At 42.0% G+C, this 19,323-nt stretch overlaps 1 protein-coding gene across 1 annotated transcript in view; it reads right to left on the reverse strand.

The window, feature by feature from the left end:
- Nucleotides 1-19,323, reverse strand: part of LOC125892003 (immunoglobulin superfamily member 21-like) — a 437,371-nt gene that overhangs the window by 296,009 nt on the left and 122,039 nt on the right. The window contains exons 8-10 of the mRNA XM_049581701.1: nucleotides 16,620-16,812; nucleotides 16,487-16,525; nucleotides 418-3,318 (exon numbers count right to left, since the gene is read on the reverse strand). Coding sequence (XP_049437658.1) covers nucleotides 3,236-3,318; nucleotides 16,487-16,525; nucleotides 16,620-16,812 — 315 coding nt within the window. The 3' untranslated portion in view covers nucleotides 418-3,235. The remainder of the gene's footprint in view (nucleotides 1-417; nucleotides 3,319-16,486; nucleotides 16,526-16,619; nucleotides 16,813-19,323) is intronic.

Below are 19,323 nucleotides of genomic sequence, written 5' to 3' on the forward strand. Positions count from 1 at the left end.
TGTTCTGCTCCTCCACTAGAAGAACAAGAGGGAGGGCAGGACATCAGCAGGGTCTGACGGCTTTCCTCCAGTGTCCAAACACCCCTGAATGTGGAGCCTTGGACTTTGTCATTTTTTTCCCCAGGGGTTTCATGCCCCTACCCTCCGGACCATCCATTTTAGCATTAACCCTTGGCAACGTCTTTTTAATCAACATTTTGAAGTGGAAATAAACAACTTTTCGGCAAACTTAACTAGTGTGCTAGCTACACTAGCTAATGCTGGCAGCCAGAAACAAACAGCTATGACTCATTGTCCATTAATTGTCCAATAATTTAAACAAAAAAAAACATGCTTTCTTGTGATGCGTAATATTGCGAAAATTAGGCCTATCCTGACCCGAAAAGATGCAGAAAAATTGGTCCACGCTTTTGTTACCTCAAGGCTGGATTATTGTAACTCTCTATTATCAGGTAGCTCTAGTAAGTCCTTAAAAACTCTCCAGCTAATTCAGAATGCAGCAGCACGTGTACTAACAGGAACTAATAAACGCGATCATATCTCTCCTGTTTTAGCTTCTCTGCACTGGCTCCCTGTAAAATCCAGAATTGAATTTAAAATCCTACTGTTAACTTATAAAGCTCTAAATGGTCAAGCTCCATCATATCTTAGAGAGCTCATAGTGCCATATTATCCCACCAGAACACTGCGCTCTGAGAACGCAGGGTTACTCGTGGTCCCTAAAGTCTCCAAAAGTAGATCAGGAGCCAGAGCCTTTAGCTATCAGGCTCCTCTCCTGTGGAATCATCTTCCTGTTACGGTCCGGGAGGCAGACACCGTCTCCACATTTAAGACTAGACTTAAGACTTTCCTCTTTGATAAAGCTTATAGTTAGGGCTGGCTCAGGCTTGTCCTGTACCAGCCCTTAGTTAGGCTGACTTAGGCCTAGTCTGCCGGAGGACCCCCTATAATACACCGGGCCCCTTCTCTCCTTCGCTCTCTCTCTCTCTCGTATCCTATTACTGCATCTTGCTAACTCGGCCATTCTGGATGTCACTAACTCGGCTTCTTCTCCGGAGCCTTTGTGCTCCACTGTCTCTCAGATTAACTCATATCGCAGCGGTGCCTGGACAGCGTGGCGTGTGTGGTTGTGCTGCTGCCGTGGTCCCGCCAGATGCCTCCTGCTGCTGCTGCCATCATTAGTCATTAGTCATACTTCTTCTGTTATTATACACATATGATTATTGTCACACATGTATACTGCCAGGTATTAATACATACTTTCAACATATTGTACCGCAGTAACCAGAACTATAACTATAATATTATTACTTCCATTAATGTTGTTGTAAGATACTGTCATTACCTGCATATCTCTCTCTCGCTCTCTCTCTCTCTCTCTCTCTCTCTCTCTCTCTCTCTCTCTCTCTCTCTCTCTCTCTCTCTCACTGTGTCATATGGATTACTGTTAATTTATCATGTTGATCTGTTCTGTACGACATCTATTGCACGTCTGTCCGTCCTGGAAGAGGGATCCCTCCTCAGTTGCTCTTCCTGAGGTTTCTACCGTTTTTTTTCCCCCGTTAAAGGGGTTTTTTTGGGGAGTTTTTCCTTATCCGCTGTGAGGGTCTTAAGGACAGAGGGATGTCGTATGCTGTAAAGCCCTGTGAGGCAAATTGTGATTTGTGATATTGGGCTTTATAAATAAAATTGATTGATTGATTGATTGATGGTCCTTGTAAAATGAGTAGTGGAAGAATTTACTATATTCCCGCATGATCAGTGAGTTGATACGCAGAGGCTAGCTACTAGTGCTAGTATAACTAGCTAGCTGAAATGTTGACTACTCCTACTACTGTGACTGATGGGATTGTGGGCCTCTGATTGGCAACATCAAAAAAATGACTGATACCCCACACTCTGGAGCTTATGCATGTGTGCATATGCACTTCTAAAATGGTGGCTACGGAACTCATGCATACACATATCTAAAACGGTGGCTGTGGAACTAGCACATGCATACGTGATACTGCATGGGAGTTCTGCCATTTAACTCTTCTCAAGTGCAGGCTCACAGAGTTGTAGGCATGGCTGTAGACTCTCAGTCTGGTTCAAGCAGTAGTCTACATGGATATAGACATTTGGAGGTAAATGTTTTACTAAGACAATGCTAAATATTAGAGGATAACACAGAGCTTTTTAATAACATATTCTTAGATTCCCAATCACTCCATCATTTGAATAAGAAAACACTGTGATATCAGCACAAAGCCCTTTTCAGGAGTAACAAGAAGGGAGGGAGTCATCCTGCTTGATGTTATTCTGCTCCCTGAAAAAATAAATGAAAGAATGTTTCTTTAGGTTTTACAGAAGCATTTTCAGAAATCTTTCTCCTGATGGAACACACTAAAAATGAAATATGCCTGTCGCCTATCATGGCTACCAGTGCCATTATTCATTGGGATCTAATATGAACCCTGCAGACATTAATAGGTGACATCACATTATACACATATGACTATTGTCACACTTGTATACTGCCAGATATTAATACATACTTTCAACATATTGTACCGCAGTAGCCAGAACTATAACTATAATATTATTACTTTCAATAATGTTGTTGTAAGCTACTATCATTACCTGCATCTCTCTCTCTCTCTCTCTCTCTCTGTCTCATTGTGTCATGTGGATTACTGTTAATTTATTATGTTGATCTGTTCTGTACGACATCTATTGCACGTCTGTCCGTCCTGGAAGAAGGATCCCTCCTCAGTTGCTCTTCCTGAGGTTTCTACCGTTTTTTTTCCCTGTTAAAGGGGAGTTTTTCCTTATCTTCTGTGAGGGTCCAAAGGACAGAGGGATGTTGTGTGCTGTAAAGCCCTGTGAGGCAAATTGTGATTTGTGATATTGGGCTTTATAAATAAAATTGAATTGAAAATTGAATCACACACATCTATCTTTGCCCTTAGTGTGATGCAGTTAGAGCCTCTTACAAACTCAGTCAATCAGTTAATCAGTCAGAGCAGAGTACCCCTCGGCAAAGTTGCTCAGTGTGATGACAAGCTGTACAGCATCTGGACCGGTACGCCGTGGCTGATGCTTTATCATATCCTTCTCCCCCAAGGTAGAAATCCTGCTGCACCTTTAATGTTCAGTGGTGCTGGAACAGCTGGGTGGGGATTTAGCTACTGCCAGGGGATCATTAAAGAGCAGGGGCCTTCAGCAGATGTGGTTGGAGCAGCAGAGCCTCGGGTCACGTCAGCTTGCAGGTAGAGCTCAGCAGCAGCAACATGGAGGTTAATGTGATGGAGCAGTGACTGACGGCTGCATCCATGGCTGGACACAAACAAGAAAGTATGTATTACAGAGCACTGCTTTAAATTCATACATGCATATTGATTCTTACACTTAAAACTGTTTTTACCAGGACTGCTTGATTTTTCTCTAAACAGGTATTTGCCCCCAATTAAGCTTTGAATCTAGTGACCAACAGGATGAAGCATTTCACTGAGGTGTAAAGAGAATGCCACAGATGTAAAAATGTATTCTCGCAGGGCTGTCCCCCTGTAGTTTTTGGAATAATGTAAACTTTTCTGTTTTACACTATTAGAACAAATGTAATGCTTTGTGTTCCTGACTGCAATGCTGAAGACCCTTGATTACACCGCCTTTGCATTTCTACACAGAAACAAACAACCACTCAGGCCACTCTATCTAAAGTGTGCCTTTAGATAGTATACCAGCATTCTGGAAACAAAAGAGGCACGTGACAGGCATGACAGGTGTGACAGGCAAGACAGGTTTGACATGAGGTATAACACAACAGCTTTGGCCCCTAGTATGACATAAAACATACACTTCTGGCAGCGCTTTCTAAACAAAAAAGTCATGTCAATCAAATCACCAGTACTGCCTCCTTCCACCTAAAAAACATAGCTCGTGGACTTCCAGGTGGCGCTATGGAGAGCTAGGATGCACGGTTAAGTAGCTGAGTAAATAAGTTACAAGCAGAACGAGAACTGTCTATTACTGTACCAAATACGAGAAAAAACAGACAAAACTTCAGCACCAACGTTAATAGCTCACAATACCACCCAAACTGAAAAAGGAGAAGAGACGGAGATGAAGGCCTCACCCAGGACCTGGGCTCACCTGAGAAACAGCCACACGAAGAGAAAGCTAACGATACGTCGGTTCTACAAGCTATTGAACTCCTCCGTCTGGAGCTCTCCGCAGTGAAACAGGAAATATGTGCCAAAATCGACTCCCATATTGAGGAGGTCACTGCCACTCTGAGAGGGGAAATTATAAGACTGGAGGCTGGTATCAACAGCAAGCTAGAAACCCTTCAGGCTACCTGACACACTCACTGTAAAACCATTCAAGAGCTAGAGCTAGCGGCTACAGCTAACTCTGATGCTACAAACGAGCTGAAAGCCGAAGTGGAACGCATCTCCGGCTTGGTGACAAAACTGTCAGAAAGATGTCTGGATCTGGAGGGGCGCTCAAAGTATCAAAATCTGAGAATAACCAGAGTGAAAGAAAGCAAAAAACATGGTCAAAACATCCGGGACTTCACAGCTAAACTACTTCAGGACACACTCGCACTGGATGAGAAGCCCATGCTCGATTGAGCACACAGGGCACTGAGGACAGCACACCTTGCGACATCTTATCCTGCAAGCGCATCACTGCCATATTTTGGAAGAAATCCTCCGCAAAGTGACAAAAGATTGGGACCTGTCTTACCAAGGACAATGGATACAGATCTTCTGAGATTTCCCCCCAGAAATTGTCAAACAATGGGCACTTTTTTCCAAAACCAGAGGAATACTGAGAGACATACCAGTGGTCAAATTTGGACCGGCCAAACTCTGAGTCACGTACGATGGTTCTGACTCCCTCTTCGTTGACCCTAAAGAGACATTCCAGTACGGCGAGAGCATTGCTAGAGCCGCCACGGGATATGTATTATGAAAATACGGGACTATGTCCGTCTCAGACCCTCCGTAGTGCACATGGTAAATCCACAACTGACTGAGAGCTAACTGTTATGAGGCTTATGCCCATAGAATTCATATTTGGTTATGTTTTTTGACACTTAAAATACTACTACTAGATACTCAATACTCTTACTTCCCTCATGATGTAGTTAAATTTCAAGGTACTCGATTAAAGGGACAACTTTGGTCTGAGATGATTTGCACAAATACATTAAAGTTGCAGAGTTACTTAGTTAATAATAGTATTAGAAGTTAATTGTATGGAAAGGTTGCTTTTAGTCTACTGTTCTGAGGTTTTGTGGGCCTTTACTATTATTAGGGACCTCGGCTGAAGGCAGAGGTACGTTTATTATAATTATTATTCTTTCCGCCGCCTCTTTGAGCTGGAATTTGACCCCCTAAACATGCCAAAACTGGCATGTTCGGCTTGGGGCCCCACTGGTGCGCAAAAATACAAATTTGGCCCCCTAAACATGCTCAAAAACTCACCAATACTGGCATGCATGTCAGGACTGGCGAACAACTTGATCCAATGAAAAAATTAAGCCCAAAAGTGCCAAAATGGGCTCACTAGCGCCACCTAGACACGCTAAAGTGGCCACTGCGGCCCGTAGGAATGTCATAGAAAGATCAAACCAAAACTGGCTTGTTCATCTCATCGAGACCTACAAATCACGTGCTGACACCCCTGACCTAAATCCATCAGGAAGTGAGCTAGTGCCTCTGAAAGTAACATGAGCAAATGTGTCAGCTGTGAGCTAGATATCTTAAACTTGCGACCAAGATCGCATTTTTGACTCCACAAATATGAAACCTATATGTCTGCGTTCGGGACAAGTGTGTCTCTCTGCTGGCACTCTCAGATTGACAATTGGACCCACAGTTTGGGAATAACAGGGAGGAGTTTAAGACATTTTAAGGGCCATCTCCAACTGCCTGCTCTCACACAACTGTGGACTCAGGATATTTGAAGGGCAGAGACAAAAAGGAAAAAAGGGCACCTACTGCATGAATTGGGGCCCCATCTTAAACTTGCAACCAAGATGGCATTTTTGACTCCACAAACATGAAACCTATATGACTGCGTTCGGGACGAGTGTATCTCTCTCCTGTAGACATGGGGGAAAGTCACACATGTGCAAGTCACAAGCAAGTCTCAAGTCTTTACCTTCAAGTCTCAAGCAAGTCCCAAGTTAGTTGTGGTGAGAATCAAGCAAGTCAAGTCAAGTCCCTGCTATAAGTCAAGCAAATCGAGTCGAGTCATTGCTCAGGTCAAGCAAGTCACAAGTCAATTCATATGTCACATACAGCAAACATCTCCTCACAATCAGCTAGCTACATGTCCTCTGAATATGCTGTGAAAAAGTCCGGTCTCTGTAGGCAGCCCAGGCTCTGCAAATGGCAAAAAAAACATTTGGGTCCAGGCTACACCAACCAGCCAGCAGGAGACCAGCAAAAGCAAGCACACACACATGAACGCGGTGCCCATGTCTCACGGTCTCGCGCAAGCGCGCACACGTGAACACGGTGCCCAGAGAGGCAGTTAGAGCTACAGGCTACAATGAGGCTAAAAGCAGAGTTCAAACAGGGCTCTACGCTAACCTTTTTCACTAGGTGCACATGTGCTCCTAGTGAAAAAGGTTAGCAGCACAGAAAGAAATTCAGGAGCGCAGTGAAAATTTTAAATAACACATTTAATAGGAAAACAACAAAATACAAAGGCTCCTCTGGAGCCACCCTCTCCTCCATTATGTGTGTGGTAAGGGCCCAGCACACACACAGGGCTACATTGGGCCTACTGCTCTACTATTAGACACAAAGGATGTCTTTAGTCCACTGGCTTTTGTAGTTGGGTTGCCTGGCACGCTTAGCTGAGTTCATCAGATGAACTCAGCTAAATTTTAAAAATCAAATTCATGGTGAAGGGCCATGCATTTTCCACCAGTCACTTCGAAAAGCTCAAGGAAAAATATTTGTGGCTACAGGGGGGATCAAAATAAAATAAAATAAATAAAATAAAAATCAACCAGCCACCCTCCTCCTCTGATAAGTTAAGAACAGTCCCTTATCAGTGCATAAACCACACATATCATGCAGCCTGGTTGGTATATTTTAGTACATTCCCTAATAGACCCACAGTGGGCTGGGTGCTAACAGTCACTGTGGAGCATGACACCAACGAAGAGGAAATTATTGGACCTGGAGGCAGGCTTCTCAGTCGCCAGTAAACGGTCATCTTGCAGTGGCCATAGTGCTCCGCCATATTTCTGTCTGTGACCCCCGTTCAACCCACAACTGACAGGATTTGCCTTTCGGGGGGCGCCGTGAGCCTCCATTAGTTTGAGTTGTGTTGCTACCCCGTCTCCACTTGAAGTGTTGTGAGGACTCTAAAACTTTATCTGAGCCTCCATCAGCATGAGGGTGAGTAGATAATGGCTGAATTTTCATGTTGGGTGCACTATCCCTTGAACAGGTGTGTAAATCCAGGGTAACTTGCAGCTATTGCGCGTTCATGACAGAGTCACGGAGGACGAGGGGGGGTGGGCAAGCTAGTTGTGTTTGATAACACTGTAAACAGAAGTGACGCCCAGTGGTGCTTAGCGTACCTTTAATATTGAATTAAAGCCAAGTCCTTTCGAGTCATTTGTCTCAAGTCATGAATACAAAGTCAAGTCGAGTCTTTTATCAACATTAGTCGCTCAGATTGATGATTGGACCCACGGTTTGGGAATAAAAGGGAGGAGTTCGACACATTTTAAAGCCATCTCCATCTGCCTGGTCTCTCACAGCTTTTCTCTCCCTCTCAGTGACGGACTCAGGATATTTGAAGAGCAGGGGCGAAAAGGAAAAGGGCACCTACTGCATGATATGGGGCCCATTGGTGCGCAAAAAAACAAACAAACAAAATTCGACCCCCTAAACATGCTCAAATCCTCACCAAAATTGGCACACATGTCAGGACTGGTGAAAAATTTGATCAAATGAAAAAAATAACCCCAAAAGTGCCAAAATTTGCTCTCTAGCACCACCTAGACACACCATAAGGCCACTGCGGCCTGTAGGAATGTCGGACAAAGATTAAACCAAAACTGGCTTGTTCATCTAATCAGCACCTACAAATCACACACTGACACCCCTGACATAAATCCAACAGGAAGTGAGCTAGTGCCTCTGAAATTAAGATGAGCAAATGTGGAGAAACTGTCAGCTGTGCGCTAGAGTGGAGAGGGGTCTAAAATCTCTTTTTCTTTAACTGTCTACGTGAGCTGGAGACCGAAACGGCGGGAGTCTGAGGTCCCACCCAACGCTGCTTGCAGCTTCAATTTTATTTGTATCCTGATTACCTCAGTACTTTTTCATTGTTTTCTGGGAATCTGTGTGTAGTTATGGGAGGTGGGTGGGAGGGGGGAGAGGGGTTGCCCAGACTTAACATAATAACACAATTTAACCAAGTAAGATGGAACATTTGAAGCTACTCTTACCTTTCTTGCATTTCACACAGCACTTAGAAAAAATTTGAACATCCACAACTCCCGCCTCCCTCCAAAGGCCTACTCCCCCTTCCTCCATTACGTCCTCATTACGCCTATGATAGACGTAGGCGTTGGCACAGTGGCGTAAGGTAGTTACGATGGGCCCCAGTGCACGCTATTATGAGGGGCCCTATTACGCCCTAGTTACAAGTTATGAAGCACATGTCTTACTGCCGCTTTTATGTTACATCCATTTGCAGATACTTGATATTGGACACATTAACATACATATTACACAGCAATCATCATTACATATCTGTATTAGACAAATCTACCAAAGAAAATACAAAATTGTCAGTTTAACTTGATAGTTTTTTATTGGTAAATTAATTTTTTAAACAGTTTATGTAGAATAAGTTTAGAATTTGTTATAGATTGACACTGTTTTACAAAACCAGAAAACCATGATGGAGATGGGTTTGCCTTATTCAGGGCATGTATGGAAAAGCATCATTTTTGTTTTAATGTGAGTTCTTCTTTGAACACGGGCGTATTTCCAGGTGGCAGTCGGGCCCCTCCAGCCCATGGGCCCCAGTGCAACCGCACTGCCTGCACTGTCTATATTTACGACCAACCGCAACCCCGGAGTTTTAAAACTCAACCGGAGTCAGTGATGACTGATGAGTTTTAGAATAAGGTTACAGTGCTAACGTTAGATAGTAACGTTAACATTAGTAGTGAGTGGAAATGCACAAGGAAGATAACGTTAATGTTTCAGAGGCTATGCTACAGTAGGCTAACGTTAGCCATTAGCAACTGGATTCGGTCGAAATGCAATGATTGGTCTGAGTTTTCTTAGAACCATATGAGAATGGTATAATTATGACTTTTTATCTCTGATGGAATTCACTTACATTTTAGTGTGTCATCAGCTTGGTGCAGCATGTTTGCAGGAAGGAAAACCTGTGGCATATGCTTCACGGACATGGACTGACACAGAAACTCGATATGCACAGATCGAGAAAGAGTTGCTGGCCGTGGTCTTTGCATGCTCGAAATTCAACGATTATGTCTATGGCAAGCCAGTGACCATAGAAACAGACCACCAGCCCTTGGTCACCATACTAAAAAAGCCCATACATGCAGCACCAGCGAGACTACAAAGGATGATGTTAAGACTTCAAAAGTACAGCATCACACTCATCTACAAAAGTGGAAAACAAATGCATCTGGCTGACACTCTGTCTCAAGCTCCCAGGAGTTCTAGAATTCAACATGCTGCTGAGAAGGACAACTTTGATGTGATGACAGTCAACTACATATCTTCTTCTTGCCTCGAGGAATTAAAGAGACACACAGCTGAAGACACAACCCTGCAGACACTCAGTGTGATCATCAGACATGAGTGGCCCAGCAAACAGCGTAGTCTTCCTCATGCTGTCCGTCCTTATTTTCCTTTCAGGGATGAACTAACTATTGAAGACGGTGTCTATGAAAGGTCACAAGGCAAGTGCTCTCTACAGAAAGAGTATATCAGCATCATGCACAGAGGACATCCTGGTGTAGAAGCTACAAAACAGAGAGCAAGAGGCATAATTTTCTGGCCTACAATAACAGATGACATTGAAAAAGAGACAGTCATGCTCTGTGTGTAACAGCACAAAACCACACAAGCAGAAAGAACCACTCAAGCTGCATCCAATCCCAGACCTGCCTTGGTCAACTGTGGCAACTGATATCTTTGATTGTTTGACACAATAAACAATATTTAGTTCTGGTGGACTCATATTCGGGCTGGTATGAGATTGACTTGCTCCACGACCTCACCTCAGAGACAGTCACTGCAAAACTCAAGAGGCACTTTGCAGTGCATGGAACACTGCACACACTCATATCAGACAATGCAAGACAGTTCACAAGCCAGCGCTTCAAAGACTTTGCTACTCTGTGGGATTTTACTCATGTTACCAGCAGCCCAGAGTATCCTCAATCTAATGTGTTAGCTGAAAGAGCTGTTCGCAGTGCTAAACAACTCATGGAGAAGTCACACAGAGACGGGACCAATGTCTTTCTTAACCTCCTAAACCTCAGAAATGTGCCACGTGATGCAAAGCTAGGATCACCTGCACAGAGACTGATGTCAAGGCAAACACGCACCACTCTCCCAGTCTCAAGCAAGCTGATTGAACCGCATGTGTGTGAGCCACAGCAGGTAAAGCCCAGCTTCTCAAAAAGAGACTGTCACAAAAGTTGTGCTATGACAAGTTAAGCAGGCCACTTCAGCCATTGATGGAAAGACAGGTTGTCGGGTTGCAAACCCCACAAGGTTACAACCGCACAGGCATGGTAAGGGAAATCTGTAAAGAGCCCAGATCTTACGTCATCCACTCAGAAGGAAAGATGTATAGGAGCAATTGCCGACACATCTTGCCTGTAGTCGAGCCTGCCCAGCACAGCCCACTTTAAGTGGCACTGACCAACAAGACACTAAACAAAGGTCAAAAGACTGTGACACTCACACAAGTAACAGACCAGAGATGATGGACACTAAGCTGGTTGAGATGCCACTAGCTGAACTTCCCTCAAACACCACTGAAAGTCCATACAGAACCCGCTCAGGTCGTATTAGCAAGCCAAATCCCAAATACAGAGACTAACTACACTTGTCAGTTGAATATAAATATGCACATTGTTCAGATTGACTCATATTTGTACTAAAGCTGACAGCTAAGTGTACTGGTCAATATTTTATGTATGTCTATATGTTGAGACATTAATCCTGTTTTCATTATGTGTACATTTGCTTGGGTTACGTGACTGATAATATTATTTACATTTTAAGCAGAATGTTTTTTTTTTTTATTTCTCACCTTATCTGAATGTCATATCAATTACTGAGCAGCTATGCTGAATACTAGTTATTTTGGTTTTTGGTTTTAGTATGCTCTGCTACATTTATTATGTCATTAGACAGTTTTGTTATTATATGGAATGTAAACTAAGGAAAGGGGATGCAGATCAGTCACTGTTCACAACAGTCTATATTGAGCTGTTAAGGATGCTGTAGTTTCAGGAAGTAATCTGGCATCCTGCTCATGTGCGTGACTTGTTATTCAGTTTGTCACACAGACATATGCTTGCACGGTCGTTTGCATCCTCGGCACGGTGGTGATTAAACCAAGTTTAAAGCTACACTACTTGTCTTATTTAAAAGCACATCTTTCAACACCTACATAAACAACACAGGTATACTTGATGTATGGAGGATTGTCAATCCAGCAGGAAAAGCATATTCTTTCTACTCTGGTGTCAATAAAGTGTACACAAGAACAGATTATTTTCTGGTCGACTCCAAACTCATGCCATATATCTACAACCCAAAATATCACAACATAATTATCTCAGACCACTACCCTATTTCGTTTTCTGTAAAGCTGGAGGGAACGGGTAAAAACCAGTCAGACTGGAGATTTAACCCTCAAATGCTCACTGAAACCAGCAAATTCTGTGAATACTTGAAGTTACAGATGGAACTCTTCTTCGAGACGAACGGCACTCCTGAAGGTTCTCCTGCACCGCTTTGGGAAACCTTTAAAGCCTTCCTCAGAGGCTGCATCGTCTTATTCCAAGTGACTCAAAATAAGAGCGGGAAGGCAGAACAAATTGAACTAGAAAAGCAAATAAAACAACTAGATGCAGAGAATGTTACACATCCATCCATAGAAAACCATAACAAACTTTCTGCACTCAAACACATACAAACTGAACCAGATACTTTCAGCCAAAATCAGTAGAGCATTTCAATTTTTCAAGCAGAAACAATTTGAATTTGGCCCTCAAACCTCTGGCTTGTGCCATACGAACACAGAAGAACATTACTGGTATTGACATTGGGGGATGTGATTTTAAAGCCAATCTGTTCGCAGATGATGTTTTGTTAACGTTATCCAAACCATCTCAGTCAGTCCCACAGGTGATGAAATTGACTGATGCATTCAGGAGTTTTTCTGGTTATAAGATGAATTTTAATAAAAGTGAGGCAATTCCTCTAAACCATCTGACCTATCCTTCACATCTTGGTACATCCCCTTTTCAGTTGAGATCACAAGGCATGAAATATCTTGGGATAAACAACAAGATTTTTGATTCAAATGGACCACACCTCCTAAAGTCAATTAGGGAAGATATTAAGAGATGGACAGTTCTTCCCATTTCATTATGGGGCAGAGCAGAAGTGATTAAAATGAATATTTTACCAAGAATATCATTTCTGATATCAGCTTTACCACTTAAATTCCCCTCTTATTGGTTTAAAGAATTTAACAATATACTTACTGGTTTCTTGTGAAGGGATAAGAAACCCAGAATAAGTCACAAAAGATTGAGACCAAGAAGAAGTGGTGGATTTTAGATTTCCTCTGTCATGAGATAAGATAAGATTAACTTTATTGTCCCATGTGTGGGAAATTTGTCTTGGGCTGTAAGAGGTGACTGTCACTGCTCACACGAAGACTTCACAAGCACATAGCTTACATAAGGACTGAGTGAAAACTAACAGAAAATTAGGACATACACACATTACAAGTAAAACATACACAGTACAGTACATTCTCCGTCTTGGGGGTGGATTACTGAAACCACAGTCTTGAGAGTTAGCCTACTGTATTATCAAGTTAGGTTTTATGATGTGTACTTACTTCTGATCTTTTTGTTCAGGGGCGTTACTGAAGTTGGGAGAGTCATGGACCTATACATGCAAGAGTGATGTTGGCAGTTGGAAATGGATCAAAGAGTAGATTATGTCTGAATATGATAAGTCTGTCTCTTTACCAGCATTATGGTATCACTCTAAAATCACCCTGAAAATGGACAATCCTTTAATACAATTTTCCTGTGAGGTAGTTAAACAAAAACATTTAGCCTTTGATGGGGTATCTTTGCCCTCATGCCCTATATGGAACAACCCGCTTCTACTGGCCGGGGATAGACCATTGACAAACTGTAAATGGCAGTGCTGTGGCATAAATGAGTTGGGACAGATTGTGAAGGATGGAGATATGGTACCCTTTAGTGAGTTAAAAAAGCTGTACAATCCAAGAAATGTTGATTTTTTTGTCATATTTACAGTTAAGATCAATTTTAAAGTCACAAACTCAGAGGGACTGCCTTAGGACGAGGGTAGTTTCAACAGTGTATGGGTTACTGTGCCTCGTCTCTTCAGACAGCCTAGCTTCCCTCAAACATCAGTGGGAGAGGGACTTGGGTGTATCCCGACCTCAGCCCAATGGGAGTCTGTCCTAAGAAATACAACAATGGTATGGTTGACCGAAATATTCAGCATCTTTTCCACTATACTAAAATTCTCTCTGTTACCACATCCAGAAATTATTATATTGGGAAGATCGGAAGCTTTTAGAAAGCTGACTACTTCTCAACAACACTTTATCTCCTATGGGCTAATAATGCTACTAAGTACCAATACTTACGTTTTGGAAAAAAATCAGGACCCCTCCTGTGAAGTTGTGGATCACAGAACTTACTGATACGCTCCACCTAGAGCAAATTAGGTTTATCTTAAATGATAAACTGAAGACGTTTGTAAAGATTTTTGGTTACCATTTGTTTCTTTTCTCAAAGAACACACACGATGAATACAAATTCTAGAACTACAAGAAGTACTAGGTAGATGGGCGACTGGGCAGTCTAAAGGGTTTCTTTTGTTATGTTATGTTGTGTTTTTGTTTTTTGTTTATTTTTTGTCTTGTCTGTTTGCTGTTGGTATTTGTGTTTGGCTATTTGCTTTCCTCTCTCTCTTCCCCCTATGTTACGTTATGTCATGTCATGTTATGATAAAAACTGAAGCAGTTTCATATTCTGTACATATGTCAAGCTTTTTGCACTAATAGAAATATTTGAAATAAACATAGCTTGTCTCTGCCCATCACTCTCCCCCTCTGCTACTGAAACTCTCATTCATGCCTTCATCACATCCAGAATTGAATGATTTAACAGCAGTCTTTATGGTACATCATCCAAAGTCCTAAATTAACTCCAATACATCCAGAACTCTGCTGCCTGTCTGCTCACCCATTCTAGCTCCTGCAATCACATCACCCCTATCCTCCAGAACCTCCACTGGCTTCCTGTCCCACAATGCATCCAATTCAAAGTCCTTCTCATCACTTATAAAGCCCTCCATAACCAGGCCCCCCTCCTACCTCGCTGATCTGCTCCACCGCCACACTCCTTCCTGCAGTCTCCGCTCCTCTGATCCAACCTCCTGACTCCACCACTTAGGACCAAGCACCAGACCTGGGGTGACAGAGCCCTCTCCATAGCCACCCCTTCCTTCTGGAACTCTCTCTCTAAACACATTTGAGACTGCACTGACCTGTCCCAGTTCTCATTACTCATCAAAACTCATCTTTTCAAAACAGCTTTTGATTTGTGAATGATGTTGTGTGTATTTTACTGTAATCTATTTTATAATAATATTTAAGTAATGTAAAGTGTCTCTGAGTTCCATGAAAAGCACTCTATATGTTAAATGTATTATTATTATTATTATTATTATTATTATTATTATCATTATGGCATAACATGGCAATAACAATCATTTAGCATCCTTGTTATATGGCGGCTGATCTCGTCCTCTGCTTGGAGGGTAAGGAGCTCCCAGTTTGTGGACACTTTCAGTAGCTTTTCCTCTTCTTTGAGTTAGCTGCTAACTGCTACAAACTACTTTTTAAATCTCCAGGTGCAGGGTTGCACCTACAGGAAGGTTTATCAGACTCTGGAGTGGTGGTGCACTGTTCCACTGTGCAGCGACACCTGTACAAATATGACCTTCATGCTAGAGTTATCAGAAGAAAACCTTTCCTTCATCCTCACCACAAAATTCAGTGTCAGAAGTAACATCTAAACAAGCCTGATGCTTTTTGGAATCAAATCCTGTGGACTGATGAAATTAAAATAGAACTTTTTGGACACAATGAGCAAATCTATGTTTGGAGAAAAAAGGGTGCAGAATTTTATGAAAAGAGGGTGGATTGATCATGCCTTGGGCTTGTGTTGCAGCCAGTGGCATGGGTAGAGGGAAGAATGGATTCAGTTAAATTGCAGCAAATTCTGGAAGCAAACATCACAGTATCTGTAAAAAAGCTGAAGACGAAGAGAGGACAATGATCCTAAACGCACCTCAAATTCCACAATAGACTACCTCAAGAGGCGCAAGCTGAAGGTTTTACTATGGCCCTCTCAGTCCCCCAACCTAAACATCATTAAAAAATCTGTGGATAGACCTCAAAACAGCAGTGCATGCAAGATGGCCCAAGAATCTTACAGAACTAGAAGCTTTTTGCAGGAGGCATGGGTAAAAATCCTGCAAACAAGAATTAAAAGGCTCTCAGCTGGTTACAAAAAGTGTTTAGAAGCCTAGTGTAGTGCCAAAGGGGGCGCTACACTAGGTACTGATCATGCAGGATACCCAAACTTTTGCTTTGAGTACTTCTCCTTTTTTGTTATTTTGAAACAGGAAAAGATTGAAATAAAAAGTAATCTTGCTTAAAATATTATAACCTTCATGCCTTTTGCATCATTCTTTGCTTACTTCTTACTACTCACAGTAAATGAAATTTTGCATGCCAGTGTAACTGTCTAAATCTCATTGCAGTTGGTGAGCTTGATTGCTTAAGAGGCAAGAGGCACATGATTGGCTGAAAGGTGTTAGCGCAGTGACAGTTCCCCTGTCATGACAGTGACATTATGAAGTGTAAAGTGGCAGGAAAGTGCGGTGTAATTGGAAAAAATACCATGATGAATGAATGAAGTCCTTTAAAACTCTGTTCTCATTAAAATATCAATTATAAAATTATATTTCATAAAAATTTGTTGGTTTTCTTAACAACTAATTTTTCAATTGATAATTGATTAATTGATCACCCTGTGTTTATACATTACATTAATAGGATGTTACCACAGTAACAGTGGAAACAATGCCTAAACTGACTATGATATAGAATGACCTACCAATAAAATGTTCTTTTCCTTTCTTCAGTCTTGGGTTGTCTGTAAAAAATACACATTAATTAAATAAAAAACATTCACAATGAGCTCACTGAACAAATGATAAAATATATAACAAATACCCTCACAAACACACCAAACACGATGAGGCGGGTGTGGGTATCTGTAGAGCCCAGAGGATTCTGGGCCGTGCAGCGAAACATGGAGCCATTAAGCTCAGCAGGAACTCTCTCCAGGATGAGTTCCCTTCCCTCATGCTCCTCTCGGCCATCTAGCAGACGCCCGCTGACCTTTGTCCATGTGAATATGGGCTCAGGGAAGACCTCGCTCTGTGGATACACATACACACACACACACAAAGGTGTGATTGAACTTAGAGCTGTAGGGCCAAGTCACAATGGGCCTCATTCACAAACAGTGCGTACGCACAAATCTGCACTTAAACTGTGCATACGATCGTTTAATGCACAAATCCGGGATTCATCAATATTTTCTTACCCGAATTTGTTCTTACTCTGCGAACAAATTTAGAACTGCCTCAGACCATGCGTACGCACAAATGAGGAAGGCCGAACTGACTTAGAAAATGCAAACACATGCCTTTTAAGTACATGCAGAGCCTATAAAACCACATTCATTAAAAAGAGATTTAATTAACATTTTTTAAAATCATTAATTTACTAATATATTGGCCAAATGTGTTAAATAACCATGAAATTGACACATGTTCACCCTCATCATTGTGACAATTAAAATATTCAACAATAACAACAGTCCTAGTTTACAAAGGAATATATATGAATGTACATTTCCAGTTTTGGCTTTCATTTAATTGTTTTGGCCTATAATGATCACCCACTCCCAACAATTTCTTGTGCCATGAAATTACGCATCTGTGGCCAAAGGCAATTGGTTAATTGGTAGCATGTTAAAGGGCATGCAGGGTATATAAACGATTCTGATTCACCTGTGCAAGTGTTAAGATGGCATATCTAGCCTTGCTAGAGGATATTGCAGCCTGTGCCACAATAGCAGACCGGGCTGGGATTTCACAACCCTCCCTGAGCCGTGTCATCCCACGGGTATTAAATGGCATCCTAAGACTATTGCCTGAAAATTCCCATGATGAACATAATCAGACAGATGTGAAGAGGGGGTTCCATGGCATAGCTGGAATGCCAAATACAATTGGCGCAATAGACAATACCCATGTGCGCATCAAAGCTCCATCGATTGACTCAATGCAATACAGGAACAGAAAAAACTATCACTCCATCAACGTGCAGATGATCTGTAATGCCGACTGCCATATCCTTAATGCTGTGGCCCGCTGGCCAGGAGACACCCACGACTCATTTATTTTGCAAAACAGTACAGTGGGAATGCGTTTGGAGGCAGGGGCTGTGAGAAGTGGGTGGCTTGTTGGTGAGCATCTTTTGTTCTAGTCTTTTATTTCAATTGTTTTTAGTTAGTATTTTTAGTAAGTCTCTATTCCGTTAATGCTAAAATGTTACTGTTTAGGTGACCGGGGATATGGCCTTAAAACATAGCTGATGACAACATACGCAAACCCTGAAACCCCTCAAGAGGTGCGCTATAATAACATACATGCCCACACACGCGCCGTAGAGCGCACTTTTGGCATGCTTAAGGGCTGTTGGATGTGTTTGGATCAGATACGGCCGGTGGCAAACTACTTTATACGCCTGAGAAGGTGTGCAAGATCATCCTGGCATGCTGTGTCCTCCACAATCTTGCCATGACCCATGGCATTCCTGTAAGACCCGGCGCCATCGCTTCTAACAAACTGTGAAATTTACTACTTCTCTCCTCGCGTAACCGCTTCCTTCATTCATGAATCAACTCTAGGCAAGCGGTTTGCTTATATGGAGAAATGGGGGTGTAGTAGTATGCTAATCACAAATTGCGAGCACGCGCCTGTCAATTTAGAATGATTCTGATTCACACACATACGCAAGGTGGTGAGAACAAAATTGGCCGGTGCGCAGGTGTTATGAATTCCACGGTGATTTTGCGTACGCACTTATTTTGTGCGCAAAGTAAGAACATTTCCACGCATATATTAGTGAATGAGGCCCAATGTGAGCTGAGGCCCTGTTTACACCTGGTATTAAGATGAGTCTTGGGTTTCTAAGTACAGGTATGAATTCACACAATGCTTCCTGAGATTCAATCGCTCAGATCATATTTGGAGGTGGTCTGGGCTGCATATGGCCAAATTCTTTCAGCAGTGTGTACATGCATGTGTCCTGAGTGATAAGTGATTGATAACGTAGTAATTGATCAATGTTTTTGAAAGGCATCTGAATGCAGCACAAGAAAACAGATATTGATCCAGGTAAAATAAAAATCATTTTTTTGAATATAAATAAAAATTGCTGTGTAGGCTTCTCTAATCCATCTCTAGTGTTCTCAGTCAAACTCCCTCTCTCTTCTTCAGGAGTTTTGCTGCAGGCTGCACCACACTGCTTTCTTTAGCAGCCAAAACAAACATGTATTTACATTCTGTGTAAACTGTGTAAAACATCATGCTACACATTGACTGTGAAAAAAAAAAAAAACACTCTTAAGACTCAAGAACAGAAATCCATCCAAAATCATTCTTATACTGTGATTATTGTAAGGTTACAATACAGACGAATTCCATGTGATGCTCCATGCTTGTTTAGGACATGTAAGTATTACTGCACTCACAATTTTATTATAGGCTATATTGCAGCACCCAAACACTAGTGGTTTGTCATAAAACGATAACATATCGTCTCACGATAAACACTTATGCGCTGTCAATAGAAAAAACATTCGATATAACGTTCGAT

Source organism: Epinephelus fuscoguttatus, linkage group LG7, assembly GCF_011397635.1.
Source record: "Epinephelus fuscoguttatus linkage group LG7, E.fuscoguttatus.final_Chr_v1".
NCBI lineage: Eukaryota > Metazoa > Chordata > Actinopteri > Perciformes > Serranidae > Epinephelus > Epinephelus fuscoguttatus.